A 9,980-nucleotide genomic window follows, 5' to 3' on the forward strand; every position below is an offset into this window, starting at 1 on the left:
AATAAAAACTTGCTAAAGTGCTAAACTTTAGCAACTCAACTTTAACAAGTTTTAGCAAGAGTGGTTGGCAGTTTAACAGCTAAAAGTTGCTAAAGGGTGTTTGTCATGTTGTACTCCGTACTAGCACCCGGCAATTTTTGTCTTATGATACCGACGATTATCAATGGCACAAAACGGTGGATGCTTATTAATAGCGTCATCATCAGAGTACCAGTACACATGCTCCTACAACGGTCGGCATCATCACCTCCGCCAGCACGCAGACGCAGGCAGTTCCTCATCAGAGAAAACGGTGCAACCAACAGCATTAAAACGCCGACGCAAATTCAGAAGATCAAATGGGAATGAATCAGCAGCCTGTTCGCGATCGCACCGCAAACGATCCTCTGCTGGAAAGCAACGGCCGCACCATTCATGGAGCAGTCGAGGTCCGCTGCCGAGAGAACACGGCACGCCCACTTCAGTCGCTATGAACAAGGCAAACGCTGGAGTGAAGCGTGCTCGTCGCATTCATGGAGAAACTGATCGATTGATTGATACATGATGAATTGATGATTGATTGATGCCATGCTCCTGTTTGTTTTACAAAGCAACAACAGTTTTGGCGGCCCATTAACACAAGCCGCCCAAACGAATTTTGGCGCCACCGCCGCGTCAGGTTACATCAGAGATTATTGCTCTCCGGCTCTTTTTGTTTCTTCTTCAAATCCAAATCAAAACGATAAGGACTTTTTACACATGCATTTTTTTGTTCGAAATGGAGTAATGTAACTCACCAACCCCTTTAATTACTTACTGTCTATCTACATAACTTTTCATTTGCGCTTTTTCCAACTGTTCCTTCCTTCCATCCCAGTCTGACACGATCCTCTCGGAGCATGCATTCGCCGGCGGGGTGATGCATCGATCGATCATTCTACGCGCAGGCCGCGGTGGCCCTGGCCGCCGCGTCGTACTCCCCGGCGGCGCGGAGCTCGTCGACGACGGGGCCGAGGTCGCGCGGGCGCACCTCCATCCGGAGCCCGTGCTTCATGAACAGGGTGAGCGACATCTTCTGCTCCACGCGGTGGCCCGGCGCCACGGCGAGGCGGTGGCGGAGGAGCACGCTGCCGGCGATGTTCTTCATCTGCAGGTACGCGAGGTCCTTGCCCAGGCATATCCGCGGGCCGGCGTTGAACGCCACGAACCTGTACGAATCGTGCGGCTCGAACCTGGCGCCGTCGGCCGACAGCCACCGCTCCGGGCGGAACTCGAGGCAGTCCTCGCCCCACACCGTCTTCATGCGCCCCGCCGAGTAGATGGAGTAGGTGATCGACGAACCCGCCGGCACGAACGTGCCGTCGGGGAGGACGTCGTCGGCGACGACGTGCTTGGAGTCCTCGGGCACGGACGGGTATAGGCGGAGCGTCTCCGAGAGCGCGGCCTTGAGGTAGACGAGACGGTCGAGCTCCTCGAAGTCGAAGGGCGCGGCGAGCCACAGCGCCGGGTCGTCGGCGCCGCGGGATGCGGCCAGGACGGCGCAGAGCTCGCGCACGATCTTGCGCTCCACGGCGGGGTGCGTGGAGACGAGCCAGAAGAACCAGGAGAGCGCCACCGAGGAGGTGTCGCGGCCGGCGAGGATGAAGTTGAGCGCCACGTGCTGCAGCGACTCGTCGGAGTAGGTCCCCTTGCGCATGAAGCGCGAGAGGAGGTCGTCGTGCGGCGTGGCGGCCGGGGCGGGGGCGTCTCCGCCCTTCTTGCCGCCGGTGAGCTCGAGCTTGCGCGCCTTGATGACGGCGGACAGGTAGCGGTCGACGTGGTGGACGCTGCGCGCCAGCGTGGTCTCCATGCCGAGGCCCAGCCACTTCTTGCACCTCCACACGCACTCCGGGAAGATGAAGCGGTTGAGCGTGGCCTCCGTGGCGCGGTCGAAGGCCGAGGCGAAGTCGTTCTCCGGCAGGCCCCTCGCGAGCGTCTCGGGATCCTTCCCGAACGCGAGGCCGCAGATGTTGTCGAACGTGAGGCGGAGCAGGAGGTCCTGGAGGTCGACGCTCCTGCCGTCCGCGGTGGCGTCCCCCAGGATGGGCAGGAGCCGGCCGTGGATGGATCGCGACACCCAGCGCGACATGGCGGTGCGCAGCGTCCGCGTGGTGAACTCGAGCGCGGCCGTCTTGCGCTGCGCCACCCACGTCTCCCCGTCGGAGTTGAAGATGCCGTCGCCCAGCAGGTCCCGGAACACGCCGTGCCAGAAGGGGCCCTTGGGGTAGTTGTCGAAGCGGGCCTTGAGGACGTGCTCCAGGTTCCGGGGATCGCAGGTGACGGTGACGAGGCCGCCCCGGCGCGCCACCCCGGGCACGGCGAAGATGCAGGTCTGGTACGTGCCCCCGGCGCGGCGCAGGTTGGCGGCGATCCACTCGTGCATGTCCTCCGCGTGCCGCACGAGCCCCGGGAGGGAGCCGACCAGCGGCCACACCCGCGGCCCGCTGAGCCCGCGCGACATCCGCCAGAACCACGCCAGGTACACGGCCACGGCCGCCGCGACCACCGCCCACGCCCCCGCCTCCATCGCCGGGCCGACGCTGATCCGATCCAGCTGGCAGCAGCAGGTAAGCTAAGCGAAGCGGCTGCTGGGGCTGACAGGTGAAGTAAGTGAGGTCACATGGACCGCAGGGGGTAGTGCAGGAGGGTCTGCGACGTGAGGGCGGGCGAGGCTATATAGCAGTCGCAGGTCGCACCGGAACGGGCAGCGATTCAAGCCGGCGGGCGGGCAATGAATACGTGCCTGCCCGCCCCACTCACGCCACGGGCCCGAAAACGAAAATGCCACTCCAGCTAGCGTCAGAGCTGCCCATTGTCAGAACTCAGAAGCCATGGACGGTGGATGATCCCGTCCCGCGCGCCGGAGTGGCTCGGAGATGGACCCTGTGTCCCTGTAGCGTATACGTATATGAAGGGAAAGGCTGGGTCGGACGACGGGACGGTTTGCGGCTGGCTACGGGAGTCGAGGGGAGTGGAGTCGGGGGGTCGACGGGAACCTCCCATAAATTGCCGTCAGGGGGCGTTGGTTGGTCGAGCGGACCGATCCGAACCCAACGCGAGCGCGCCGCGTGCAGCCGGGCAGCTGGAGCCCCCCGGCGCGCCCCTCACCTACATGTGGGGGGAGCCTCTTCAATGCCACGCAACGGGCGCCATTGAATACCAGCGCAAACCCCGTAGCGGGGGAGGCGCCATTGCCGCTGCCGATCGTCGCTCGTCGGTACGCTACCCGTACCAAATGCGTCCAGTGCAGCTTCGCAGGCCCCGTCTGTCTTTGCCCGAACCGTGCAATGTCACGAGCCCAAAAAGCCACCGGAAACGTGCGCGACCAACTCAATGCCATGCGATCATCAGCCTAGCTAATTTGGTGAAGGCGAACGCGAGGATGTCGCGGCGGGCGACCGGCGAGGTCGCTGACGGAGACGTGCCTGCCAGGTGAGGGGTGACGCCGGCGTTGGCACCGTATCGACTCGCAACGGACAAAGATGTCAAGCGGCAGGTGGAAGACCCCAGGGGGGAGTGAAAGCTGGCCAACTGTTTTTCCGGGTGGTCAGCGCGCCTCTAGAAAGGCTTTGTCAGATGGAGGTGGGTTTGACGAAGCGGGGTCGAGCGCTGCTTCTGCCGCTCTGCCGTGCCGGAGACGGGAGATTAAAAAAGCGAAACAGGGGGGTTGCGCGCCATGGTTTACCACGGGTTTGGAGGGGTTGGGCCACCCAACCTTGCCCGAGCCCAATTAGCAGCGGAGCTCGAGGACGAGTAGACGGCCGGCATGCAGATGCAGGTGTGGATTGAAAAGGGCAGGGCCGTTGTTTCTTGTGTCTTTCCGAGCACCTTTTACCCTGCTTTGGCATGGATCTTTATTCTCTATCCTGTTGCTCGTACGTCCTCAGCCATTACTGTTGTCTCAAGGAGACCCCAATGGAATGGAAAACTCTGTTGGCGACTTGCACGATCCAATAAAGTCCACGGGGTACTGTTGCGGCAAGGCGATTATTTCTCTCACGTGCCCCTGTCTCGATCCGGCGAAGAGTTCACTTTACAATAACTGTAAAGTAAAAGTTTACATGGCCGGTCCTTAAACTTATCTGACCATTTCACTTTAGGCCACGTATTCTTAAAATGCATATCTCCCTAAATCTAGGCTCGGATGTCATTTAGGCGGATCCAGGGCCCGGGCTGCCCGGGTTGCAGCCCGGGGCGAGATCATGGAGTCCCTTTAACCTATGTGCTGTTTAGCCTAACAAAATGAGGCTTAGGAGACAAAATTAGACTATTTTAGGTGTGATTCAACAGCTCAGCCCGGGGCGCAGCCCCGTTCTGGATCCGCCCCTGGATCCCTATACTCTGAGAATACAGATCTAACCTGTTAAATTTGGCTTCGAGTGTCATCTAGATCCATATATTCTCTAAAAGCATCCGTCGTCTCAATTAAGTTGATAAAAACTTCTTTTTACATAGATATAATTTAATTATTAGTCAAATAAAGTGAATTTTAACTCAACATGTGTGGAGAATATTGATGTGCTGAATCCAAAAAGATCTTTACTTGCTGGTGCATATGACAAGTTGGAAGATTGTTCAAATTTGAATAACTCTTAGTTGCACTTGCTAAACTAAAATTAGGATTTATAAGATAAATTACTAGATAAATATTAGGAGATGCAGAAGAGGGTCAGAAAATGTGCCAATAAAAGTAATGCTTGCTTGAAAGCATAAACTTTGATCTTATTATACTAGCCCATCAACCCGTGCTCCCGCATGGGCTAATATTTTTAGAAACTATTGTATATAAAAATTATTTAAAAATTAAACTCTTAGCTAATAATCAAAATTGTTTACCTACTACTTTCTTATTTTTTTCAATACTTCAACATAATAATTATATATATATATACCTATCTTTGTCCCGTTGTGATTGCTTTTTAATCAATAATTGCTCTAAGTACTTTTTCATCCATATTTATACTTTTTCATTTTATATCACACCTCCAATCCTTCATACATTATGTTTAGCATACAAATCAATATTTTTCATCGATTCCTCACATACATGTATAAATGGTCTAAATGGTGGCACTCATCATGTATATACTTTAGCTTAGTATTTTTATATTAACAATGACATAAATAGGTAATTTAAATCATATATTAATTTGATGCAGGTGACTAGATGTAAACAGGCCTGTCATTTACAAGGGGGATTTCCAACTCGTCTGATATTCTTAATGGCGATTTATCAGTAGTAGGGAATACAAGCTCTGGGGTAAAGTGAGGGCTTGGCATAGCGATAGAGTCGGGATGCAAATTGCTCGCCCGTCGTTCCATAACCCTCTTTTTATAGTCTTTCTGGGTCTGTATTCTTTTCTCCTTCTTCTCTTCTAGCGCCATAAATAATCTCTTTGCAACATACAAATCACGCCACCTCTTATTTATTATAGCCCTCTGCCTAGGAGACATTGCCGCCCTCCGTGCCCTAACCCTTCTACGCCTACGCTCATTAGGCTAGAGGTCATTATCGTCCGTGGAACATGGTTCTAATCCAGCACCTAATCAATGAGTTGCATTGATGTTTGGTTAATGTGATTGGTGCATTAAGATGGCAAAATTGAGAATAAAAAAGTTTATATCTAAAAAAGTTTTAGAGTTGTAAATTCCTGAATCAGAGGCATATCTAAAAAAGTTTTAGAGTTGTAAATTTTGGAAGATAGAAACTACTGCACTTGTAACTTGCTATTTGAAATGTATTATCCTTAGATGTTTCCTTTTAAATGGAAAATAGTGGTACATGCAAAGCCATATTACTGTCACTTTGTAATGAAAAGAAACTTGAACAGTATACTGAAAAGCAAAGTACTACAGTAAAGTTTGAAGGTACCTTGCTAAGGTTGGAGATATCATGACTGAGGATATATTTTCTCTTCTACTATACAAATTATACCTCTAAAGGAAGTAGTCATAATTAAAAAGCACTAATTAATTAGCCAGCACGGGATTACCTGCTTCACCCATAGGGCTGCTACAAATTTCATCGCAAACACCCCCATGTCACCAAGAGTAGCATCATCATTGCGTAATGCGGAGTTTATATCTAAAAAAGTTTTAGAGTTGTAAATTCTTGAAATCAGAAGCATATCATATGACTATTAAGCACACGGTTACCTCCTTCACACAGAGGGTTGATACAACTTTGATCGCATAAATCTTTCATCTCTCCAAGAGTAGCCTCCTCATTGATTAAAACCAGCATCTCCATCATTAAAAGATCATAAAAATAAAGCACCTTCTGAAACATTCGTGTTTTTCCAAAATAACAAAAGTGTGTAAGCGCACCTGATTCACTTGTCTCCACATGAAGTCTATCTTTATTTTCTCCCAAATCTCCCCTATGGAGCCAGCCAGTTTTTTCATATGCCTCCAAGTGTACACTATCATCTACGTAAACTCCTAAGTGTCAATTTTTTGTCATGAAAAAATAAGGATGCAGAAGTGGAGTGAAACGAAGAACACAATAGTACTTTGATCATGGTTTGGAATGTGTTGAATGGCACCTTGTTCACTTTTCCTCCTCATACGCCTCTCACGGTGTGTCTTTTTATATTCACTCCTCTTCTCATCGGACATTGTTGCCTCCAGAAATCTCCTACGCTCTCTATCACATTCCTTAGGATCTACATGATGTAGGGTTTGCGTACCTTCATCATATTGGAATAACATATTGAGTGACCATAGCACATCACAAACCAAATATCCAACTATATCCTCACCTTGGATTGTTGTGTTTGTGAGTTCTGAAAAAGGTACCCTAGACTGACTTGATCCGGATGGTTCCATCAAAGCGATAGTCCCTGCACAAGCCAAAGGACAGGCAAAACCGAAGAAGATTAGGCTTTCTCAAAAGGGGGTTTAATAATGATGCTTTCATAAATTTGATGTTTACACTAACATTGCAGATAGGCAATAGTAAACACCAGAGGGCAAAGGTGAATAAGCAAAAGTATACATGCATGCCAGTTACTGATTTATTGAGTCAGAAGCAGGCGATCATTGTCTCCAACCTTAGCATATATGTAAATTAAAAAAATCAAAGAAGAAAAATGTATGCACAGTGTAACTTGAATGAATTAGATAAGAGATCCATTTACTGCTAATGACAGAAAGGTTCCAAACGGAATGAAAGAATTGAGCTCTACAAGCGGAAGAGATAAGTATTTATATGTCCTCTTTCCAGTCATTCATATGTCTCAGTTCATATTTTAAAAGTAAGTCACTCAGAAAAAATAGAACAGGGCACAATGTGGGACCCAACAAGCTAATGTAGTATCTAAATAAACAGTATGAAATTGAATAAAAGAACAAGATAATTATAATTGTCTACATAACCTTTTTTTTAGCTGACCTCTCTAGGTGTCTGCACAACTAATAAATGAAACTATCCATGGTGGACTTTGGTCAGTTTGCTTATGTGAAGCCAACCAAGGAGATGGGAAACAATGTCAGTTATCAATGGTTGCATATCACAAGTACAGTTTATCAATGGTTGTAGATCACAAGTACCCCTGTCAAACAAAAAATGGTTAGACATACAACATTGGATGGAAAAAATTACCACTCTTAATTAGACCTCTTTGAAAAAATTACATGCCCATAGTAAGCACTCAATAAGGTTTATTAGCAAGAGTTCACCAGCAGCAACAATGGTAATTAGACCTCTTTCAAAGAGCATTGTATCTAGGTCTGGTATGATCTAATTACCATTGGAATCACTAAAAAAATAAGTTTCCAGCCATCAGTCAAGCAATTTCTTAATACTAATAATGGAGAATAGGAGAATATAAATGATGTACTATGTTGCCAATCAAGCAAATCCACTAATCATTATCCTCCTCTATGCGGACGAACCACCAGATGAGGTAGTAGAGAAAAAATAGATTGTCATGGAGATGTGCAGATGGGCGGAAGAGGTTACCGTTTTCGTAGGGGCGAGCTTGGCGGCAGCGTGGCCGGCACAAAAGTAGCCAGAGGCGTCCGTCCATCTACCAGCGCGTAGGAGAGATCGGGGGTGCTACTATGGCACGGAGGGGCAACCGGGCAGGGGGTGCATGGTGGCGCAGATGGAGTCCACGAGCTCCTTCTCCATGGATCCGGCATGGCGGCGCACGACGGCGCACGGCAGCGGCGCAGATGGAGTCCCCTGACGGAGGTCGGAGGAGAGGGAGGAGGAGGACGGGCTGCGGCGGCGGCGCACGGCGCGCAAGGAGAGTAGGAGGGTGGGTGGCGGCGGCGGCGCAGGACGCGCGACGAGAGGAGGATGGCAGGCGGTGGCGGCGGAGAGGATGCAGACGGACGGCGAGGATGGTGGGCGACGACGGTGGAGAGCATGCGGACGGACGACGCAGGACGAGCGAGCGGAGTGATTTTTTCATAGGGCGCGCGAGGGGAGGAGCGGAGGGATGGCTGGAAGGAAATTAGCGGTATTGGACGAAAGAAAACTCTCGGAGCGAGGACCACAAAAAAAAGTCTCCCTTTTGGTTTTTTAAGTAGTATGTATATGTGTGTGTATAAAATACACCTGGGTGCATCCTGTACATAGAATGCACCCAGGCCGGTGGGCGCACCAGGTTGGAGCAACCTGCGCATCCAACCAAACATCCGGTGAGTGCTTCCTAAGTTAATTTGTATTTACCACCTACCACGTAAAACCACATAGCATACAAATCCCGCCAGACTGCATGCATGCATGGATGGAATTTTTGTTGGTTCGAATCTTTGAAACAAATTTTCTTCTAAACTGTAGCCTCGATTGAAAAATCATTTGTTCCATATGTCTTAAAAAAATATTCTCAACAAAACTAGATCCAATATGGATATATTTTTATCATTTAAGCGAGTTGCATATCTATGTACTATCAATTGCAACTTGGACTACTACAGAGTTGCAACTAGTTATAACTTTGTGTATTGTTTGCATCTGGTCACAATAATCATATCAAGTTGCAATTCTGAGTTGCAATCATACGTTATTGCAACCAAAGTACCAACCGTGTTACAACCGAGTAGTAACTGGTTGCAATTGGGTAGTAACTGGTTGCAATTGGGTAATAACTAGTTGCAATTCTATTAAGTTGGAAGCATATCTGGATGCAATTAGAGTAGCAACTGGGTTGCAACTGAGTATTAAATAATTGCAATCATAAGTAACAAGTGCTAAATAGGCTACAATCAAGTTGCAATTGGATTGAAACGTTCTTGCAACTCAAAGTACAACTTAGTTGCAATGATACACTTAAAAAAAACTCCATCAAATATAGCCTTCATAGATCTCGTTGTGTTAAGCATATTTTTTTTCTAACAACCTGCTGTAAATGGATTTAAAATCGAATCTGCGGTCTAGGAGATATCATATTTTTTTTCATTTCGAATCAAGAAAAGAAAAAAATTCCCTGTATGCATGCTTCCTAGTGGGTGGGTTAAACTGTGAGGTGGCGTCACGTAGTTGGTTGTCTCCATTTAGTTTTGCGTGCAAAAGCGTGGGCTATCCTTGGCGCATGAATTAGCTGGTGCGTGAAACGTAGGGTGGGAGGGTCTGTGCATTTGCTGTACAAAATGCACCTGGGTGCATTTTAGCCTCGTCATATATATATATACACACACACACACACACACACACACACACACACACACATATATATATACATATATATATATATATCTATGTGTGTATATACATTTACATATATGTATGTATATACCATATACATACATACATACATACATACAATATGCACGCTCTACCAGAAGAACATCACCAGCAGACACCACCAAGCACCAGAGAAGCAGATAACCAGAGCATCACCAAGAATCACGAAGACCTCCACCCACACTCCACTCATACTCCATGAAGACATCCACCACCACTCTCTGAGAGAAAAAGAATTAGCCACCATACTTTAGAATCACCCACTACC

General features: G+C 48.6%; 1 protein-coding gene across 1 annotated transcript; it reads right to left on the bottom strand.

The window, feature by feature from the left end:
- Positions 1 to 529: 529 nt before the first annotated feature.
- On the bottom strand, positions 530 to 2,974 carry LOC117862540 (cytochrome P450 86A22). The gene has a single exon (XM_034746031.2). The coding sequence runs from the start codon at positions 2,543 to 2,545 to the stop codon at positions 917 to 919; it is 1,629 nt and encodes a 542-aa protein (XP_034601922.1). The 5' UTR covers positions 2,546 to 2,974; the 3' UTR covers positions 530 to 916.
- Between the last annotated feature and the right edge of the window lie 7,006 nt (positions 2,975 to 9,980).

This window comes from Setaria viridis, chromosome 7 (assembly GCF_005286985.2).
Source record: "Setaria viridis chromosome 7, Setaria_viridis_v4.0, whole genome shotgun sequence".
Lineage (NCBI taxonomy): Eukaryota > Viridiplantae > Streptophyta > Magnoliopsida > Poales > Poaceae > Setaria > Setaria viridis.

Excerpts from the sequence above, each read along its gene's own strand:
- LOC117862540 (XM_034746031.2), bottom strand. The coding sequence starts at position 2,545 with ATGGAGGCGGGGGCGTGGGCGGTGGTCGCGGCGGCCGTGGCCGTGTAC.